The 22,753-nt window shown below is 39.8% G+C and overlaps 2 protein-coding genes across 2 annotated transcripts; one reads left to right on the top strand and one right to left on the bottom strand.

The window, feature by feature from the left end:
- The first annotated feature begins 1,668 nt into the window (after positions 1–1,668).
- On the top strand, positions 1,669–10,858 carry LOC146471866 (uncharacterized). Its single transcript, XM_085120425.1, has 5 exons — positions 1,669–1,952; positions 2,018–2,063; positions 4,750–4,980; positions 7,405–7,719; positions 8,396–10,858. The coding sequence occupies exons 1-5, from the start codon at positions 1,803–1,805 to the stop codon at positions 9,994–9,996; spliced, it is 2,343 nt and encodes a 780-aa protein (XP_084976551.1). The 5' UTR covers positions 1,669–1,802; the 3' UTR covers positions 9,997–10,858.
- Positions 10,859–12,328: 1,470 nt separating this feature from the next.
- Positions 12,329–21,705, bottom strand: LOC146471867 (uncharacterized). The gene is made up of 5 exons (XM_085120424.1): positions 21,641–21,705; positions 21,496–21,549; positions 19,384–19,494; positions 16,448–18,698; positions 12,329–13,582 (listed from the first exon to the last, which is right to left on the bottom strand). Exons 1-5 carry the CDS (start codon positions 21,656–21,658, stop codon positions 13,389–13,391), a joined length of 2,628 nt encoding a protein of 875 aa, XP_084976550.1. The 5' UTR covers positions 21,659–21,705; the 3' UTR covers positions 12,329–13,388.
- Between the last annotated feature and the right edge of the window lie 1,048 nt (positions 21,706–22,753).

Consider the following 22,753-nt stretch of genomic DNA (forward strand, 5'->3'; position numbering starts at 1 on the left):
ACCAACGCCCCCTCACTGAATTGAATCGTTTTCAGAGCCTAACATAACTCGTACCTTTTCTATCAGCACTCACCACTTTTTACCGAAATGACTCACCTTTTACTTACATAAAACGAAAAATTCTACCCTTTTCCGTATACCTCAAAGATACATCGCGGCAGCATGTTCATGTGCGGGGTCTTTGCTTCGTACATTTGGTCAGGAATTTCTGCCTAATTTTTGGCTCCCTTTCGGATACTTAGATTTAAAACATTCTCGGCCCCGCCCAATTTACAAGATGAAAGCACTTGGAACGAGGTTGCACATTTACGCGACGCTTATAACAATACTAAAATTGTAAATTTCGCACTACGAAGGTGAAAAAAGGCACCCGTTTGGGGAAGGGGTCGATGAGCCACCCCCTCTCCTAGCCCTGGGGAATTCGTCAATATAAAAGTAAATATAACTTCTTGTTATATTCGAGATAATAATTGATAGATTGCGTCATAAACAGAAGTAACGACTTTCTTGTAACATCCTGAAAAGCTTTTCAGGCTCTTGTTATGATCCACTTCAAACAACTCAGTATTGGGTTGTTCACGCCCACACGGTGATTGAATCACTTAGGAACTTTATTTATAAACACCATTTGTTTCAAATCTGGTGTTCCATGCACCCTATGATTTTTTCAAGCAAATATTTCTTCTACAGTAAAATGAATCAGCATTAAGCGAGGTTTTCTGAGTTCCCAAGAAGAGATCTTGAAGGCCAATTAAACCCCTCCTCCGCAGGGTATAATTATCTGAAGGTGCTGATTTTAAAAGTCAGTTTTGCAACTTTTCTAAATTTAACTTAACTTCAGTTTCGCTAGTCAACCTGTTTATCACGTACCTTGAGTTCACTAGAGCGTACAACCCTCTTCGGTTCTGCTATTATCAGGAACGATTTGCCTAGCTTCTTTGTTTATTCAGGGCGCAGTTTATTTGTAAACCCAGAGGGCGAGGCGGACGTTATTTGTGGGCTATGTGTTACATCCGTTTATCCTTTTTACAACAGCCCTGCATCCGTTTAATTAATGTGATTTCAAGTTCATCTTGTGTGATAAAGTTGAAAAGAACTTACATTCGGCGATTTACAATTTCAATTTGTCAACTTGCTCGCTCTCGTTCCAAAACCCGGATCGAATGTAACGCAACTGTCACGCAAAGAATTAAAGCACCACTCGGACGGAAAAAAATTCGCATTGCAAATACCTGACAGATGTTGTTTACTTGACCTTTTATTTTGAACAATTATAAATTTATCAGACCAAAAATTCATCATCTTGTTCTTTGGGCTTAAGACAAAATATCGTCTGATTTTAACTGTCTCGAAACTTCTATAGACACGGATCTTGATTACACTCCAAGTACGGCAGCTAAGGAGAAAATAATTGTCGTGATATGTTAGCAAGAAAGTACTGAAATAACCCCAGAAACTTGCGTATTAATTGTCCCACGCAATTCCAGTTCCTTACCGGATGTGCCAAGAAAACACGGACACCGGACGTCAAACTAACGCGGGGTTTTAATTGCCATAGTTTTTGAAAAACTATTAAATTGCTAAGCAATTTTGTTTGTGGGCTGATAAAAAAAATAAAGCAAATGTGTAACCGGGAAAACAGATTAATTGAAACTGCCTACGATTGTCCTGAGCGATATTTTCAACGCTCGAGAGCATTTTGATCTGCAGCGCGCGATCGATACGGTCGAGTTGCCAAAAATATCATAACAAACAGCAGATTATCAGTGAGCAATACGAGCTTCAATACAATACACGAAGGAATGTTGGAGGGTCGCTGCGCGCGCATTCCACAGAAATCGACATCTTCAGCATGGTTGTCTGCGAGTTCGGCAGCTGCTGTTAGAGCCGACGATGTTGACTTAAACATGGACTTGATCGAGGGAAGAGTTCGGTACAGGAAAGGCAAAAAGGTTAGGCTTGCATTTTTGTTGAAAATTGCGCTATCTGAAGCTAATCAAGGTTGTTTTGATTGCAGTGGAAGACGCGATGGGCTGTCCTGCGAAGGGTGAATCCTGCCACAGGTATAACTAATAACTTAAGGAACATTGCTTAGTTCAAATGATATGTAACCTGCAATATGAATTCTCATTCACCAATAATCACCTACGCAAATTCGAGGAAGCGCTTGCATGTACCGCAATTTAAATCCTTTTCATTTAGTAATGGTTTCTCGAAATGGCTTCCCCCCGATCACAATGCTATTAATTTTGGCGAACATTGTTTGGCTTGTAACACCCGACTCGCGCGCGCTGAGGTTTTGTTCCATTGGCCGTTTGATATGTTACAGCACGAGCATAGACAACTGCAAATGACAATTCAACCATAGATGCACCGATTTGTGAGTATTTAAAAGGACTGCATCTTTCAAAGCGCCTTTAATTATTGCATTTTGTTTTCTCTTGAAGTATATGGCCCGGAGCTGATATTTTACTGTCAAAACCTTGCTCATATAAACCGACCAAACGATTTACGTCACTCATAATATGCCTTTTTGTGTTAACAACTCAAAACGTAACTTCTTTACCGAATCTTGCATTAAACCTTGTTTGCAACGTTAGTTATTTTGATTTTGTTCGGGGCCTTAATTGAGTTGAAAATTTGCATCGTAGGTCCCGCGTTTTGCGTGTGGTTTTTTCGCTTTATTTATGGTGCTTATTCACAGCTAAAGCAGGCCATATCCTTAGCAAACCCTTGGCTTTAATGCTTGCAACAATCTTTTTGTGAAATCGTCTTTCAACACAGAATCTTTTCGTTATATTTTCTGCAGCACCTGACGCGGCTTTTTTCCGCTTTCTGATACGTTAAGTCATAGTATATTGAAGTATTTGAGTGAAAGATGGTTCCATTCGAAAATTACAGTTTCGCAGCAAAAACAGGTTGAAGCTGTGACTAATAATGACCGAGTTGAAGCCAAGTCAGTTAGATTCTTTCATTTTTCTTTCATATATTTACCGTTCATTCATTCAATGGATGAAATACGTACTTAATGTACTTGTACATTTTTCATTTACGTTAAATAAACACACAATGGAATACCATTCTACAGTGGAACGAATATATACGGTATTTTAAAGAAAGTAGCTTTCATCGCTTTTTGCGTCAGTTCTAAATATTGGTCATGATTAAAAATTGCTTTTGCGTGATAGCACGAGTTGTTGATTATTCACTGAGAATTATATATGCTTCACTCCACATTTAAGTCACTAATTGCTTTTACTCATTACTGATATGTCGTCAATTTCCGCGGCCTAAAAAAGTTACCTTAATTTTTCTATGAACGTCATTTATAAACGAAAGTCTAGACAAATTTGCATTTTGGGGAAAAATATGTTTTAAAGAGTATAGCTTGAATGCTCTTGGACATGACACTGTAAAATTGCTCTAGAACTAAAACAATATTTCAACTTTCATGAATTTGAATTTAAAAAATATTGCCACAGGTGATTTTTTTCTTTCTTGTTTAAAGTTTGATTTCAAATTATGGTTGAAAATCGCCTTAATGGCCAAACCATCAAGAAAGCTTCCAAATGATATTGTGTTTTGACTGACAGTGAAATTTTATTATCTTGCTTTGGCGTGGGGCCACCTGAAGGGCATTGTATATGCAGTTTTGAATTGTTTACATGATAGCACTGCTTGTAAAATGTGCTAGCTATTTCACAGACTTGTTTGAAAACTAAACTTTGCATAATGAATCATCTTATTATATTCAGTTTATAATGATGGCCCCAGGATATTAGGACAATTTCCAAAGGTTTTTTCCTGAGTGACAGCAAAAGGTTAACTATGACGCAAACTAACTTCAATCAAAATTTTACCAAATGATCCACAATCTACATTACGTGTGGTATGGGGATTTTTTTGTTAGCCACAGTTCTTTTGTGAGCTACAATATTTTATTTGCAGTTCAAGTAAGAAAAATATGCAAATACACAATACAGTTTGCCATATATTTTTGGCATGAAACATGAAAGACCTGAAATGCCTGTCTTCTTCCTCATGAAATGTGATATCTAAATTAGCTGTGAGCCATGATTAGTTCCATAAAAAATTATAACCTCTGGTTTGTTATGATCAACCAAGGAAAACACTGACTTTGAGATAATGAACTGAAATTTACATGAAATGACTGTTTTGCCTAAAAGCATTTTGTTTTTGAGGCTGTGTAGCACAACACCATGTACAATTTTGAGTACAGTTCAATTGTACTTAGGCATAACACGTACGTAAACCGCTCAATTACAGTGCTGCTGATAGCCAATCAGATTCAAGAATTTTTTTAGGGATTTATGTATGTTAGGATTGCTCTTCCTGTTCTTACTCTTGGGCCAATTAAACGCATCCTCAGTGGAGTAAAAGTCTCAAGTATTGGAGTTGATTTATTAATTAAGTTATTGCTAGATTTCCTGACAAAATTATCCAAGATGTAAGTTACTTGCATAGTAGAATTCAACTTCGTCAAGGCAAGTGCAAAATGCAAGCACTTTTAATATTTTTTATCCCCTTAAATGAAAACAGAGGCAAAGTTACAGAAGTCTCTTCCCTCCCCTGCTCTCAGTTGTTGCCTGGAAGGTCTGACAATTCATCAGCTTCTGATTCCTCTGGGAAGGCAAACTTTTGTGTAATAATTTTCATGGTAAAATTTTTAACTCCATTGTTTGTTCTGTGGGTTTGTATTATTCATGGTGCTTTTCGTTGCTTCTGCAGAGGTTTTGAATCTTGTTTTGTACCCAAAAGATGCAAATGCTGGAGCTCGTCACAAGGAAAAGTCTCTTCATTCCCTCAAGGGATTCAGCGGATTACATGTTCTCAACAAGATGGACAAGCACTTCAATGTCATCGTTATCATTACCACTGATGAAGTCATTCCCATGAGTTTTGAAACAATTGACCAGAGAGCAGACTGGCTGGCACAAATTCAAGGACATTATGGAAAAGGTGATTTGTTAAACTGAAAAGGCCATATTGTCAGTAGTAGCAGGAAAGATCTATTCCCTCCCCATGGAAGGAATTTTTCTAAGATATCTTGAGCCCTCTGGAATTACAATTGAGCCTCCTACATTTCTTTTAATGTTTTCACCTTTGAGACTCGCTTCCCCCTATACCTCCCTGCCATTTCCATTCCCTTCTGTAAGGGAGGTGGGGTGCAAATAATTTTTCTGGAACTTACACATTAATATTTTTTCATTGTTGGATAACTTGTTTCTTTGATTATGCAATCTTGTAGGTTAATTGCCTGTGCTTAGTGCGCTAGGTAGTTTTTGCATTCATGGTACAGCAAACCATTAGGGAAATTAATTGATCAAGTGGGGGGTGTTCTGGTGATGGAGTAGTAATACTCCTATTTACTTAGTGCTGCATATCCTGTGATGGACTAGCATCCCATCCAGGGAAGAGTAGCAATATTCCTAGTCACTTCATACTGGGTATCCTGTGGTGGACTAGCATCCCATCCAAGGGGGGAGTAATAATACTCCTAGTCACTCTGTGCTGGGCCCTGTGATGGACTAGCATCTGATCCAGGAGGGAGTAGCAATGCTCCTAGTCACTTCATGCTGGGCGTCTGTGATAGACCCAGTGGGAGTAGTAATGCTCCTAGTCACTTCATGCTTGGGATCCTGTGTTTGACTAGCATCCCACTTCAAGCTGGGTATCATGTGATGGACTAACATCCAATCCAGTGGGGGAAAAGTAATACTCCTAGTCACTTCATGCTGCGTATCCTGTGTTTGACTGGTATCTCACTTCATGCTGGGTATCCTGTGATAGACAAGCATGCCATCCAGGGGGAGTAATGTTTCAAGTTACTTAATGCCTCAGAAAATTTGGATGTGAAATATTCAGTCCATCTGGGCTTCAAAAGTTTGATTAAACCTTTTACTTACCCTGCCAAGATAGTATGCCCGGCATGACAGGACTTGTATAATTTTACCATAAGTTTCTTGCTTGACAACTGTTTTAATCAAGGTTGATTAGTAGCAAAATATAGCAATAATTTATTTAAGAAAACCCAGCAAGGTGCCTGGCCTTCCCTGTTCACTTTATTTTATTTAACGTTACCCGGTAGCTTCAGAGGTGTCTTCAGAGGTGTCTCGCGTCCAAGCAATGTAGCGCGTCCGGTTTAAACTGTAGATACCTGAACCCTTATATCAAATTAAAGCTTATAGAGCTGGCTATCCAACTAAACCAAGAATTTTGAAATAAAATGAATTGCCGAATTTTTAGCGCTGTTTTCTTGAATAAATTTTTTTCACTTGGAGGAGCCACTTTAAAGAGCTAAAACTCAAAAGGAATTTGTTCGTTTGCCTTCAAATTTGGACAGTGGCTAGTTTAACATATAAACAACAAAACTGTGTCTGCGAATTTTTTGTTTCGAAATATTTTTTCTCCGAGAGCGATTTTTGTACGATTAGTCCACATTTTGTTCATCCTATTTCGAAAATTCTCTATAACTTTTCACTGCGATTGAATATGGCAAAACCCAGACACGTTTTTTTAACGCTTTGGGTCCGGAAACTAAGGAGCAAATTAAATTTAAAAAAAACAAAATTCACTTTGACTTGTAGCTTTAAAAAGGTGATTCGGACGCTCGCAATTAGAGGTCGTGAAAAATTCGACAATTTATTTTATTTCAAAATTCTTGGTATGGTTTGATAGTCAGCTCTATAAGCTTTAATTTGATATGGGGGTTTAGGTATCTACAGTTTAAACTGGACGGGCTACATCGCTTAAACGCGAAACACCTCTGAAGGTCCCGGGTAACCTTAATGTATGGAATAAGATTTTAAGACTACACACCTCGCACACCTCAGTGCTATATTGTGCAGTTCCAGAAAAGGAAGGTCATCCGAAATTCCTAGAGGGAGGGGGTCTTCAAAGTTAAAATTCAAAATTTTAGAGGCGAAGTATGAAGCTAAACTGGGGGGACAGGGGTGCAAAACAAAAAAACCTTCTGTGGGAGGAGTATGGATATTTTCTGGAACTGCACATTGTGGACTGATTGTCAGTTCTTGTTTTCTTTTTTATTTTGCTTGAAATGGTCATTTTTGTGCATTCTCTGGATTTCCTTCTTCCTAAAATGCCATTGTTTCTAAATTCCAATTCGATCTGGACCCTGATTGGGGAACACAGGCTTGTTAGTCACACTTAACTGTAAAGGCCTGGTTAAATTATCTACACTGTTCACACACATTTTAATAGCGAATCATGTGAATGCTTCCCTTGAATAGACACCCACCAGCCTCACCTTTTTATGTTTAACTTGTTGAGTTACCCATGGTTTTATTCCCTGGCTTCAGCCAATCATTGGATTGGGTCGGTGAACAGGCTTAACAAAATGTTTTTGTATTTTCCTTTTTTCAGAAAAGTCATTTGAGGGTATTGTGCCACATAAGCAGAAAATCAAGTCTGGAGAAGCTGTTCTTCGCTTCTATTCCACATTCTTCTCACTGACAAAAAAGGAAAGCTATCGTCTTATTGGCCACTGGAAATTAACATCACTGCCCAAATATGGGGCGGTGAACGGAGGATTTGCCTTCCAGGCAGGTCCGGAATCCCCGACAGGGGATAAGCCAGTTATTTACTTTTTTGCCACTCGTTCAGGAAAGGAGATACATGCATTATTTGACAGTGTTTGTAGAGCTGGAGAGTTGGACCCTAGACAGGAGTCTCATTCAGGTATTAAATTATTATCAAGTTTCATTTCATTTTTAACACCCACTCATTGCAATTTTTATTGCACAGGGAAGCTCAGATTTTTCATGTTGATTGTTGTGCACAACAACGTTTTCAAATGCCATTTTCGTGGTTGCCAAAAATAAAGAAAACATTAATAGCCAAGCTTGAGATAATAACTGTACACCCCTCAACCTGGTTTTCCCCAAGCTGCTCTGTCAGCACTAACCCTTGGATGTGAGCTTCTAACAGCAATACTATACAGATTGTGCAGCTTTTGAGACAATAAACGCAACTTACCCGAGCTCTCAAAAGATGTTTTCTCTAAGAGTTGATGTAGAATATTAGAACCATTTTAAATATGGTTCACTTGTTTGTTTTATGAACTTTTTTAAGATGTGTTCGTCTCGTTTCCAGGGCCAAGTCCACCAAGAAATGGTGAGTAGGCCCTGGAACGAGATTGGTTTCTGCTTGTACGAGTTGTATCGATGCTGAGCTATATTAAGAGCTATATGAGTCTTTAAAATTCTTTCTTTTTTCAACCGCACATTTCTTCGTGTTCTCTTTAAACGAACTGTTTTGTCGGGCATTGGATACCGAGTGTTACCCTCGTTACCTAAACATAGCCGATTAATTAATTAATTAATTAATTAATCCATTTGTTTTCTTTTTGTAACAGAAGCTAGCCAGCCAGGACCAAGTGACCCAGATGATACTCCAGTTCAACGAAGCTTTTTTAGGCGAGCCTGGCTCCGAATGAGTGGAAAGCGCAAAAAAGGAAAAGACGCGAGACCGCGCAGTCGTAGTATGCCATCTACCACCCGGGGGAAAAAGAAGGTTGAAAACATAGAACAGACATCCCCAATGCCGCAACAAGAAAACCAGCTCACTTTTAGAAGAAATGAATCTGTGCCCGCCTTTATAGGAGCTAGTAGCAACAACGATGATGTGTTTGAACAAGGGCAGCCTAAAAGCCCGCCACCCGGGTACGAGAATGTAGTGGGGGTTACACCCGAGGGATACGAAGTCATGATCCCGGACGATAATCAGTTTCTCCCTGGGAGAAGTAGCAGCAGTGCATGCAGTCCAACGCGGAAAGGATCTGAAGAACAAAGACTGAGTACCACGGGAAACGATAGGGTAGACGGAGCCAGGGAGACTGGTGAAACCGAAGGGTATGTTGTAGTTGAGGGGAGAGACGAGGAACTCCTTGAGAAAGTAAGAGCGGATTCGTGCGCTAAGGACAAAGGCGGAAAGGAAGGTTCCCCGAGAAAAACATCGCACGGCTCGGAGAATGGGAGAGTTAAGTCATCGTCTTCAGCGAGTGAAAAGCGAGAAGAAAACGAGGTGATCATAGAAGAAGAGGAAACCGAAAAACAAGAAAGAAAATTATCCAAAACTGAAAAACAAGGTTTGACAAATGGTGATATCCAGTGTCAAATTGTTGTTACTCTATCTGAGGCGGATGATGGAAAAGCTAATAACAGAAAGGAAACCATAATGAATGGCCATCACCACGATACGGATAACACCAATGAGAATAAGTCTGGTGTCAAAAGAAATAGAAGCAAAACCAACGAAAAAGCCTCGAGCAACGCTGACTATGTAAACGGGGACATAACGCAGTACAAAAGTAACGTTAAAACCGCGGAAAAAGTCGCGGATATCACTGTGACCAGTGTGTCTACTCGGCGAGGGTTGAAAAAACCACCAATGCTAAATCTCCCGCCTACTTCAACCGTTGGAAGCGCCGAACATTTGTATGTAAATTCTCCTAAGATCGTGGATTATGTAAACGTTCAAGGAGGGAGACCTAGTACCTTGCGTTCTCGCAGCAAAGCGAATTCACAGTCGGGAGGGAGATCAAAACTGAACCCGTACGCAATGTATGACGGGAACGATGATTCGATCTACCACAGTGTGGAGTCCCTGATGCCGTCACATCCGGGATATCAAAATGTTCTTGCTGACGACCCATCGCGTAGCCACAGCTTTGAAAACATTGCGGGCCACTCTTATGCAAACGTGGCCGGCGCACAGCCCTCGTATCAAAACATCGGCCATGTGATGTCGCGGCCTTATCAAGGAAATCTAAACTATGTTAGACTAGCAGGAGTTGATTCATCGCATGTGACCAGCCCGCTCTCCGTTAGCAGCACGTCTCCGAAGTCGAGTGACTATACCTGGATCGACGAAAGGAAGACGAAACTGCTACAAGATACCGCTAAAATGCACTCGGAGCGAAGGCAGGAAAATCTGCCGCGCGTTATGAAGAAGTAGTGTTGCAAATGATTTTAAATACAGGTTTTAAAATACAGGTTTTATTTAGTTAAGTATCATAGTTTTGTACGTATTTTTTCACAGCGGGTTCTGTCGTCCGCAGTTTAAGAGGAACTTCCTCTGTAGAGGGATAAGGAGGGGATGCCTTTTTATTTGAGAAATCTAACCGCTTATTTTTGAAAGAAAACTCGTTTGCTGTAGAAAAAGTTAGGAACATTAGACGCACGGTTCCCATCTCCCACGCGGATCTTTGAGCGTGAAATGAGATGCGCGCGACAGTGGAAGAAAAACACGCGAGTCTGAGTGTTTTCACGCAGATCTCTTCCCCTGTTGCGCGCTTGTCTCACTCAAAGATGCGTGGCGAAAACGGCGATTTGTAGACAAGGTGAAGGGCAATTCGCGTTTCTTTCTTTTTATGGAACTATCACCGGCCATTTTTCCCCAATGTGTTTTGTAGTACAGAACTCGCCGTCATGCGGGCGGAGTAGTAGGCTGTTTAGGAATCGGAGAAAGCGCGCGCATACTAGTGGTGTTGGTATTGGTGGAGGGAGGGAGGTGGGGTGGGGAAGGGGTGTACGGGATCATTAATTACCAAGAAATTTTACTCGCTCATTCGTGAATTTTCACGATAAAGGAAACGTCATCTTTTTGTTATAGCCCGAAAATGTCCTCTGATTATAAAATGAGCAATGTAGCAATAAATTTTTCAATTCTGGGAATGTGAAATTGGGGTAGGGAAACAGAACACGGGGATTACACTTGAATGTCTATACAACTGTAACAAGCTATTCTTTAAGTTCATGTTGAATTAGATGTTTTTGTATAAAAGAGATTTTAATAAAGGGTGTATGCGGAAGTGAAATTGTATTTCTGTACTTCTTCTCCTGGTGGCTAATTTTCACGGGCAAATACGCGCGCGAGTTTAATACCCGCGTGAAATAAACTCGGGGGGAAACTCGAGTGGTGTCGGGAAGAAAAAGGCTGAAACCCAACTCAAATTAGGGGCGCAGATCAAAGTAAGTCAGGGAGTGTTCATAATTTATCTGGTGGGAGACTATGGGGATTTTAATTTTGGAAAGAATATTTTTTGAGTGGCTTTACACTCAAACCCACCTCAACCCCCCCCCCCCGCTCCTGAAAAAATCTACAGACTTTCAGAAGATACTATCTAAATCACCCCAAATTTATTCCTGTTTCTTTCAACATGTATTCATCTTTAACAAGACAATCTATGGCGAGGGAAAGAGACGCTTATGGTGGGTGATACGGTGCCTGAAAGCGAAAATACGTAAGAGTATTGAAAGCAACGACATCCTTAGACACCCAGCTGCAGAGAGTCGTGTCGGGGGAGTCAAAACAAGCAAGAAAGGTTTGGGGCGGAAAAGGAATTATAACTCTCCATTTATTTTCTGTTAGCATTTGTGCACCGACTAACTGTCCCTCCGACACAAATTAATTAGTCTGAAATGTCAGCCACCTCCTCCCCATAAACCACAGGGGGCGCGGTCTCCCCCCCCCCCCCTCCCCCGTAGGTTGGGGAAAGAGACGGCACTGGGGAGCTTCCCATTTAGCCAGAAATTTTGGTTGGAAATTTCTGGAACTTACCGTGTCAGATGAAAAAAACTTACGTGATGGCACCATCATGGTGCAAGAAGACAACAAAATGGAACGGTAATTTCTCTTCCAACCGGTTGGAATGGAGAAAGTGGAGCACCTCCAAAGTTCGTGCGTTTGTTCCGGAAAATTTCGGTTTGATCCGCGCGAACATTAGGCTCGATTTCCGCCGCTCACTCGGGTCCGGATCTGAGTGAGCGACGGAAAATTTTGGCTTACAGTCCTCCGTTTCAATAATAATAATAATTGTTTTTAAATTGTCTATTGGGTAACCTTCTACTGCTTGTAATTTTGATTATCTTACCTTGAGGGAGTTAGGTTGCAATTGGGGCGAACGTTTTGTACTTTTCTCCTGTCCTCCCCTCCCCCCGCCCCCCCGCCCAGTTACTTTTGGTTTCTTTGCTATTGATGGTTTGCATGTGACGTCATGACGGCCATGTTGGTGGACAGGAACAATAAGATTTTTCTCCTCTGGGAGTTAACTGCCATTTTATGTAAACTACGTGAGCAAATTTTCTTTTCTTTTGTCCACCAACATGGCGGCAATGCACATCACCTATTAGTTAATCTGTTGAATTTTGTTATTATCTCTCATTATCACTGTGTAATTGTTGTGGTGGATGCATTAAACTAAACTAAACTAAACTAATCTAAAGTGCCCCTGGCCATCGTGTTTGACGTCATCACAACCATGAGAGAGAACCACAAATAAAAACCCTTGAGTTTTATGTCCAATTTATTATACAAAAATGAAACTACAAACCACCAAAATAGAATAATTTGAACACTAACAAACTCAAATCTCAACTATTGACACCACATTTCACATTTCTGTTCTATAAATGTGCACTGAAAATACTAGATTATAGTAAGTTGACTAAACGTAAGCAAGGAAACAAGCAGAAGAACATTGGCATGAATCTTCAACATTTCATGAAGAGGGCAATAATATTACTTTAACCCTTACAGCACTTTTAAACAACACTGACCACAGAAAAAACTTGAATTAGAAAAATGCAAGTGGCACAAAGCCGGTTTCCACACAGTTCTAAATTGGTCAGAAGTTAGAATTACTGTGTGACAAGAAAAAGTACTGCATGACAATGCAACGAATCAACTAAGAAGCTTTTGGTCCTGTAGCCCACACAGTTTACAAGAATGATGAGGGCATAGGCATAGGCATAAGTACAAGGATGTTGATACATTTTATAAGTGCAATCACAAGGTTACACACAGCTTTTTATTCAACCCTTTTATCCCTTTATCCCTTATATCAAAGAACTAATTCTCCTATTTTGTCCCCATACTTTTCTTATAAAAGTACCGGGGAGAAATTATTAAAATACAAAAAAAAATTCACCTTGGGTGATCATATCCTTAACTCTCATGACCTCAGAGGTTGCATAAACATTGATATTACAAGGAGAAATTTGACGCTGATCACTGTTAGGGCTTAAAGGATTAAATTTGCATCAACATTGCATGTGACCTACAATCTTGGTTGCAGGTTAAATTGCACAATGCGAGTGCAACATGGTAGATGCCAATTCCTTGTGCTTGCACTTATATATACATTTGTTTTATCAATAAGCAATACTACAGTGCATGTATAAAATAATTAATGTACAAACAAGAAAAAGGGAAGGCTTTCTTTTCCTTGTGCATAAATTTTTCCTTGGGCTTACAGCTGTGTTGCCCTAATATACAAAAATATGTGAAAATCAAGCTTATATATACAGTTAAAAAATACGGACCAAAACGAATCCCAATGATTATTGTTAAGTGAATTTCAACTTCTCAGCTTGAATCTCCTTTGCTCTTTTCAGAATTGCTTCATTTTGCTGTTTGATTCTTTGAATTCGTGCATCAAGTTCTTTCTCTTTCTCAAGACTGACTGGAGCTTTTTCCGTGGATTTTTGAGGTTTCCCCATTTCCTGGTCACTCTTTTTCTCTGAAAGCCGAGATCTCAGGTCTGAATAAAAAGTAAAAAATAAAACAGTTACTATTAATTGAAGGGGGTGCCTGGAAAAAGTCCTAAATGACTTCTGATAAATTGTGAGATTCTCCTTCCAAATTGTCTTATATTCAATTGTGAAACAAAATGAGAATTTGACCTTACATCAAAAGCCACTTAAGGCCTTTTTCCGCGCACCCCTTCAACATGCTTGCTGGTGATTGGCTCTCTGTACACCACTTCGTTATGTAATATTGGAGGTCAAGTGGGGGTCCACAAACAGCTGACCCTGGGCACGTGCCCAACAGGCACATTAAAAGGAACAGTGTCCCACCAAAAATATTGAAATATGTCACTCACCAAATTTTCATCTACTATGGCCAAATGCCACAACTGAATTGGGTAACGATATTCCACGGAGCAAATGGGACAAATATTTGAGGGTGAAGTACAGGATTACAGAGAAGGAAGTGGATTGCAGTTCTGAATGGCTTGCCCAAAAAATCTAATCTGGCACTGAAGGAACTAACAGTTTTAACCCTTTCCCGTCAAAGGGAAATGGCTAATTTTTCTAAATCGCTAACTATGAACTGGGAGACCACATGTGATATACCATTTAAAAGGTATTTTCTGGGGTGTGCTATTAATCATACCAACAGAGATGGAGGAGGTCACATATTAGAGTGAGAAAAGTCCAAAACGAAAGAAGAAAAACATTGAAAATTTTCTTATTCGTTGTATATACTGGGTATCCCCCTAAAATATAGCTTAATGTACAGCTCTCAGTGCATTGCTTGTTGTAAGATATCAACTGGACCCTTAACGTACAAAGGAAAAAAATCCAAAAGCTTGAGGGGTGGTAAATCAAGTCTTATATAGGAGGGGGGGGCATGATTTTATGCCTTCAATTTATAGATCTTTCAAAGATCTTTTGGTTGTGCAAATTTCACACAAATTGACCAAATACTGAGCTCATAATTGCGTCTTGTGCCATATGGCACTCTTGGTCGGGAAAGGGTTAAGGCAAGAAAATCAAAGATTACGTACAGTCACATTTTTCTATCTGTTGGAGACAGCAGGATGGTTGTCAAAAGCATATAGATTTTTAAACACCAAAGAACGTTTTATCACTACTATATCAATTTATTGCAGAAATGTTCTTGTTCCAATTTCAAGGAAATAAAGCAAGCTCAAAGTAAACTCCTCCTCCTAAACAGGTAGCAGTTTGAGTTAAGTCTTGAAAGTTTGTCAACAATAAGAGTAATTGAACGGATGGGGCAAGACAGGGCATTTGTGCATTTTTGGAGTTGAAATCCAAAACCAACTCTATTTTGGCAAACAAGTCAATCCATTTATAGTACTTTCATTTACATGTAGCTTGAGCAATTCACACAGAAGAAGAGTTGATGCTTCAAGGATTTCTTTTATTTATGCTAATGCACATGCAAATTATTCTGACTCACTTGAGTAGCTTGGTTTTTGGAAAAAAAATATGCTAATTCTTTAAATTTAAGCACTTCTAAAGGTAAAAAACTAAACAGGGGACTACGTTTTTTTAACTGACGCCCAATCTGCATGCCAAAAAGAGCTGATTTTGACTAATTTGGACTTCACTGAAAAATACACTTATGCCTTTCTTGCTGACCAGTACAAAGTGTAATGATTATTGGATTTTGTTTTACCATTCAGGTACAGTACTTTCAAATTCTCTGTGTGCTAATGTTTAACCAATTTGAAATGCCTTTGAGTAGACATTTTTAACAGGGTCTGCAAAATCTGCGAGCTAGCGAGCCACTGTGCGAGCCATGCGAGTCACGCGAGTCATGCGAGTCATGCAAGCCACAGTACAAATGTTAAGAATTTTTATTTGTTTTATTTACATTCGCATGACAACATTTTGGACGAATTTTTTACTCGGGCCGTAAGCCGGCACGAGTTAAGTTTTCGGTCTCACTATCAAAATAATTCATTCTTTTTTATTTTTGGGGGTTGCGATGGGCCAAGAGATAAGACTTTGGGCCACGAGTTAAGTTCTCAGTCTCGTTTTTTGTACTCGGGCGTACCCAAACTCCCTCATTTTTTTCTTTTTTTTTTTTTTGCTTCCTTAGCTCCCCCTCCCTTTCCCCAATGTATTCTGCGAGTCACTCTTCTTTCGAATCAAAACATTTGGCGTCGGTTGTGAAGTGTTCGTGAACGGTTTCCCATAGCGCAGAGAGGGTTCAATCTGGAGTCGTTAGAACAAAAAGGTGATGGCAACGATAGCATGCCAAGTGGCGAAGAAAGCGAAAACGTAAGGATTAAAGCCCGTGGATATAGCATAAGAGAAGAGGAGATAGCTTGAACATGGTGCATTCGGTTTCGTCTGATTGGTAGACTAGTGAGAGTGACAGTTGTGCATACACCTGCATACATTTACACTTTCCCTTTAAAAATACCCAACTCACGGTTTTCAGTGCATTGTGAGGCATTTTAGCCGGAAGTAAAATTGGTACCTATTTGATTGTTTTCAACTTGGCTTCTGATTGGCTGATTCAAAAAACGTCCTTCGGCCTTAGTGATGGTTTGTGTTGTCCTACTGTAAGAATTAAATATTGCTATCTCATTCATCTTATTCCGATGCTCTTGTTCTTGTTCTCATGTGAAGATAAATATAACAAATAAAAATTCTTAACATTTGTACAACCTCGTTCCCAGGGCCTTTTCCCTAGCCAAGTTAGGGAAAAGGCCCTGGGAATGAGGTTGAACATTTGTACTGTGGCTCGCATGACTGGCGTGACTTGCATGGCTCGCGCGGCTCACATGACTCACATGGCTCACCCCTTGGCTTGCATGGCTCGCTGACTCGCAGATTTTCATCACTCTTTTTAACATGTCTATACCAACCTTTTGCTTGCTTGACTTTCATCTTTGTAGCTTTAATGGTTGTGGAACTGGACTCCACTTTAGCCCCATTTGCAACAAGTACAACTGTTGAAGACTTTGATTCCTTCACTTTCACAGCTTTCTTGTTTGCAACATTATCCTGAGTATTCAATTCTTTTCTTGGCAAGCTCGACGATTTTACATTCCCTTCCTTTTTAATCTCCAGCCTTTCCTTAACACTGGCTTTCATACTGTCCTTTGCAGTCTGTTTAGCAACATGATTTTTTGACTTGAGATCTTTTTCAGTTCTTCCAGTTTTAGTTCTAGAACCAGACCTTGAACGTGAACGATACCGTCTGTTTTCCCTGTTCTTAGAAACAACACTAGTAGTATTTCTATTTTGTGTTCTGTCCCTGCTTAGACCTCTTTCACCACGGCTATAACTTCCCCTGTGCCTCCTTTCCCTTGATTGTGGTGAAAGTGACCTTCTACGGTATGTTTCTCTAGATCTGTCCCGCAAACGGTTACCCCGCAGTCTGTCACGTGACGAAGATCTGTTTCGATACGAATGTGATGAAGTTCGAAATCTTCCTGGTGAATAGGAACGTCTTCTTTTCCTGTTTTCTCTGGAAGAACTCCTTCTAGTTCTAACTCTTGAGCGTTCAGTGGGTATTTTATTCAAACCAACTTTTGATTTCACAACTGGAAGGTTCTCCTCCTCTTCAACAAAGTCACTGTCTTCATCTTCAATGCTCAGCTGATCAAAGTCCATCTCCTCTTCGTCCTCACCTTGTACACTTGAGACCTTTGTTTCTTCCTCACTAGCAACTGCAACCTTGCCATCTTTACCGCTGGCTTTGTTTGATGTACTCTTATTAGCTATCCGTGATTTTTCTTTATCATTTCCTATTTCTTTAGCTTTCTCTACTGTTTTTTCCTTTGGCATGATTTTGTGACTGCTCTCTTTTTCAAGCTTTGATGTACAAGTTGTTGCAAGTTCAGGTTTTACTACAGTTGAAACTTTTGAGTTCCTTTTAACTGCTATAGTTGGAGCCTTAACATCATTGGTTGTTTTCTTAACATTTTGAACACTCTTTTCTTCTTTTGTTAATAAATCTGTCTTTGCAGTTTCCGATGAAGCAGTTAAAGATGACACCGGTGAGTCTTTATCCTTTATGTCAGCCACAAGCAATTTACTTTTAATTGTATGATGTTCTACAAGCATTTTAGTTTCATTTCTATCTTTGCTGTCATTTTCATCTTCACTGTCTGAGCGACTTACAATAATGCGCTGTGGTGATATCAAGTTCTCATCATTTAATTGTTCACAATCACTTTCATGTCCAATTTGCCCAATATTTTCCTGCTCTTCATCATCCACAATTTCCAAATGTTCATCTGCTTTGTTTGTTGTTAAGCTTTCATTAGCAATGGTGATACTGATGTCATTTAAAATGTTGATTTCATTGTCTGAATCAAGCAGATCGTCCTCAAGAATTTCAGAGTTATCTGGGAAATTTTGGCCAATGTCATCACCAGCACCTTCATCACTTGCATTCTCAACATCACGGCCGTCAGCAAGGTCATTGTTATTTTGATTATCATTATCTTCACTTAAAGCATCACTGTTTCCAATATCATCGACATCAATGTCATCACCAACAACATGATCACCATCTTCATGATCATCATCATCACCATCATTATCAACCAGATTGTTTTCAACATCGTCATCATCAGACACGATCTGAACGTTTTCAACAACATCGTCATCGTCGTCACCATCATCATCAGCCAGGTTGTTTTCAATATCGTTATCATCAGACATGATCTGAGCATTTTCAACAACATCATCATCATCATCATCGTCATCATCATTACTAGCATTATCATCTTCAGCAGGATCACCATAATAACCCTCTACTGAATTTTCCCTTTCATCATCTTCTTCTTCACCTCCACGAACCGTTTCAAATGTTTCATCCTCCTCTCCATTAGAATCACTAGGACACTTGTCCTCGCTGTCTGCATAATTGACATCTGAGTCATTGTCAGTTTCATCTGAATCAGGAAATGTCCTTGTATCCTCAACTATAGCAACATCAGTGGGAGCAGTCAAGTCGATTTCCTCGTAATCTGAACTAGTAGAGGAGAAACTGTCACACCTCTCAAGGGCAACTATCTGCAAATCGGATTTGTCCTCTCTTACAAGACTTACACGCCGAGTGCTGCCTACATCTGCTGCGGTCAATGTTTTCTTTCCATATGAATTCTACAGAAAAGAGGAAGACTGTGTCAGGACAAGATACGTGTACTCACTTACAAGACATTTATTTATGTGTAATCAGTTAAATACACGTACTTGAACAGAATCCTGAGATGTTTAAACTCAGTAACTTTGAGAGGGCATTAATTTCATTCATTTTTATTTACCAGGTTTTAGTTTTGGAAGTGAAGAAAACTACATTTATTTCTACCCAATTTTTTGACAAGGTGGTCAATGAAAACTTAAGTTCTTTTTGTGAAATGTCACCAAAACACGGCTCTTGTGGCTCTGAGAAGGTTCTGAATGATGCCAAAGAGAAAGGAGAGGCAAAAGGAGAGAGAAGAGAGGGGAAAAAGACTATGCAATAAAAAAAAAAAAAAAGAAAACATTTGCACCACACTTTTAAAGAGGTAAGAGTTGTGCAGGCCCATTTACAAAACTCCAGGTAGATTAAGTTAACAATATCAGAAACTTTCATAAACTTTCATGTAGAGCCACAAAAAAAAGAACTTGATGAGTTCTCACACTGTTACAGTATTATATACATGAAGGAGGCATTTATCTGAGTAAAATCATCATGGTGAATAATGATGTTTCCATAATGAAACCAGGACAAAACCACAAACTGGTATTAGCGATAAAAATGAACTGCCAAAATGCTAATAACACTAATTTTTGAAATCTTTCTTACCTTTGAGCCCAAGCTTCTCAAGGCAGCCAGCCGTAGTGCTTCAAGGTCATCAGAGTCCTCCTCGCAATCATCTTCATCAATACTCCTGACAATCCTTCTGTTTGGCAGCGACTTTTTTAAAACAAATAAATATCAGGGTTTGTTCTGTTAAGGGGTAAGTAAATTTCTGCAGTTCTCAAGATACAATTAACAATTATTCCATGAGGGCGTTGGATATAACTAATCTCATATCCAACAAGCACGAATGGAATAATAATTGTTTTACAGTCGAACCTGTATATAACGGCCCTGTATTAAGCGGCCACCCTCTATTAAGCGGCCACTTTTTAAAGTCCCGATTTTTCGCGCATACAAACGCTGTATTTGGTACCTGTATTAGGCGGCCACCTCTATTAAGCGGCCGCGGCCACCCTGTAGCAGTCCCATGTTTGTCTTTCTTTGTTATTTTTACCTGTATTAAGCGGCCACCCTTGAATGGAAAAGCCATATACACAGCACCATGGATAACAGGAATTGTCGCTGGGAGAGCCGACAGTCAACGACTTGCTCTACAAACAAAAGTTTCAAATTCCGAGGTGCCAAACGCACGTGTCCCACTATGAAATGACTGAATGAGATATTTTGTTGTGAACTGCAAGTCACGTAGTGAGTTAGAAATACAGTACTGTACACCGTACAAGAGTAGAGGACAATTTATTGCACAGTGCTTTTACACAATGTTACGTATATTATACCATTAAGTTACAAGTTGGCACTGAACTTTGTTTAAAGTATTGATCTCTTGAAAGAGTGTTGATTGTCCTATTGTTTCCTTGCATGAATTGTTTTTGTATGATACACCATTAAAACTGACATTAGACAACGCCCAGTGAGTATTTTTAGTGATCCTGTATTAAGTGGCCACCTGTATTAAGCAGCCAGTTACTCAAGTCCCGAGGGTGGCCGTTATATACAGGTTCGACTGTATTAAATTCTCCGCATTTGGACATTGCTGTTGAAGTTTACCGAATTTTTCTATTTTAAGAAAAAATTTCTTTCAAATTTAAACGACCGGATGTTGAGGCAACCTCTGACCAAAGCGCGCGAAACCTAATGATCACATGACACGCGCCGCGCTTTGCAAACGGAGTTGAATGAAAAATCGAAAGCGAAGAAAATCGGACACAGTCGGACATCTAAAATCCAAGAAAAGTTTAAATGTACGAATTATAACCTTTCTGAGACTAGCATTCAAGTGCTTTTGAAGTTCCAGCTCATCAAGAAGCCTAATAGTTGTGTACATTTGAGCAAATGTTCTGCTGTGTAGTGCCGAGCGAAGGAAGAGATCAGGGCAAGGACGGCTTTTTTCATGCTGAACTGAATTCCTTGTGGACGACTTAAAACACTTCAGGCACGTCCAAGTGTACGAGGTACAACCTCACTGAGACAAGCATTCAGTGCAAGTTTTTAAACTTCAAGCTTATTTGAGAAGCGTAAGAGCTGTGCACGTTAGTGCAAATGTTTTGCTGAGTGGTGCCGAGCGACGGAAACGAACATTATGGCCGCCGCTCGTACGGATTTCATAGATGAACCATCTGAAGTCCTCGTAAATTCGTAAAAACATAAAGGCAGGCATGAAGCTCTTCCTGAGAAATTTCTTCGATTGGCTTTAACCTCTTACTGCCAGGATTTGCAAGCCATCCTGAAATTTTTGAAGGTAACCGGTTGTTATTGTTGTTGTTATGTGATCCGATCCGACGCTGAGAATTTAATAAGAGGGAATATTCAGGGGCCGGCAAAATTTGGACCCTTCTGATATTGGCACTGCCAAAAAATCAACCCCTCGGATTTTTTCTTTGGAAGGGGGGCGGGGGGGGGGGGGTGCAAATAAAAAATGGAACATCCCAGTTCGAACACCACCGTTAACTTAGTAAACATGACGTGAAAATAATCGACACTTCAACAAGCCTTTGATCAGACGAAAACAACAACTGGACAATTCGGGCTACCTTTAGAATTCCTTGTCAACGAAACCTAAGCTCACATGTAAGCTACAATCACGAGAAAACTTTATTTATCTTGCTATAGTTGAATAGAGACAGATCAGAGACGATCGCAAAGCTTGTAACTTACCTCATTAGAGACGGCGACCCGGTATACATCCCGTCTGAAAACGTCGTAGTCATTCTGTGAGTAATAAAACACAATTCAAGATTACGTTCAGACACCTTAATAACATAATTATGTTGCAAATGCCTGTCGTTTTTCGGCTAAATACCTGTTCCATGGCATCCATCGAAACTTTTTGATCGTTTGGTAGTGCTGCGCACTAAACTGCGCATTATTTTGAAAGCAAAGCCGCTGACAAACCGGCAAATCTGGTTTCTTGAGACCGTGATTAATTCGGTCAGCAAAAGCTAACTGAGAAGATGAGTACTTCATACGTTGGAGCTGCAAAAGTGCTGCAGTGTCTGGAGGCCCTAAATAATGTCTAACTGATGTATCTGCATGTTAGTTGTAGTGTGGTTCGTGCCTGGCCAGTCTGCAGGCGGTATGACTTTTCACTTGACTGTAATCCTAGATTTTTACAAAGCCTCATTTTTTCAACATCACAACCACAGGCAACCCAGGCTAAAGGTGGATTACTGAAAGTATAGGGAACAGTAGCCTGCGTGTAGCCGTACCTACCCGGCTACACGTTAGTCTCCCTCGCAGCCGTTCTAAGGGAACAGAAAGAGAGCGGCAGACAGTGTTCTGAATGCATGGAACACTACAGAAAACTCCCACTTCATTTATTAGCAATGCTTCATGCAACTGGGCCCGAAGCACTTTTTTTAATTCTTCAAGCCTTCGTAGTGACTAACATCTCATTTCTCATTGCAGTATCAGTACTTATTACATGATGAGAATAAAAGAAATGATCAGGCCAAATATAGTGTTCATGTAAATTCTCCCAACTACTCCCATAATGATAACAAGAACAGTGAAAATTTCATGTTCTTCAACAAATTAGCATGCAACTGTCAAAAGGTTGCATTGACAACAAAACCCCAAATAAATGCCAGCTTCTCTTACTTCACACTTTCCGTCTATTTTAACAGGGAGCTGAGGGTTGTGTTTTTGTACAGTGTAACCTTGATCAAACAAAGTGCCAAGGGATAAGGGAAATTGATTTATTTCGGGGTGCTCCTCAATACATTCTAGAAGGCCAGACTGGAGAATATCATTTATGCCAAGGACTTTGTTATATTGCGGTTCGTCAAATTGAGGTTCCACTGTAGATCAGTGCGCGTGCAAAACCACAATTTCAGGTAATACAGCAAAGTATATCATACACTTAAGGCCTGGCCCAAACGATTTTGCCAGAAAAAAGGTGAAACTTTATTGGCTA

This window comes from Pavona decussata, unplaced genomic scaffold (genome assembly GCF_977016875.1).
Source record: "Pavona decussata unplaced genomic scaffold, jaPavDecu1.1 SCAFFOLD_102, whole genome shotgun sequence".
Taxonomy (NCBI): Eukaryota; Metazoa; Cnidaria; class Anthozoa; order Scleractinia; family Agariciidae; genus Pavona; species Pavona decussata.

Excerpts from the sequence above, each read along its gene's own strand:
- LOC146471866 (XM_085120425.1), top strand. The coding sequence starts at position 1,803 with ATGTTGGAGGGTCGCTGCGCGCGCATTCCACAGAAATCGACATCTTCA. Across the intron at positions 1,953-2,017 it reads GGTACAGGAAAGGCAAAAAG|TGGAAGACGCGATGGGCTGT; the intron begins GTTAGGCTTGCA and ends TTTTGATTGCAG. Across the intron at positions 2,064-4,749 it reads AAGGGTGAATCCTGCCACAG|AGGTTTTGAATCTTGTTTTG; the intron begins GTATAACTAATA and ends TTGCTTCTGCAG.
- LOC146471867 (XM_085120424.1), bottom strand. Across the intron at positions 19,495-21,495 it reads GGGTCGCCGTCTCTAATGAG|TCGCTGCCAAACAGAAGGAT; the intron begins GTAAGTTACAAG and ends GTTTTAAAAAAG. Across the intron at positions 18,699-19,383 it reads TGAGAAGCTTGGGCTCAAAG|AATTCATATGGAAAGAAAAC; the intron begins GTAAGAAAGATT and ends TCTTTTCTGTAG.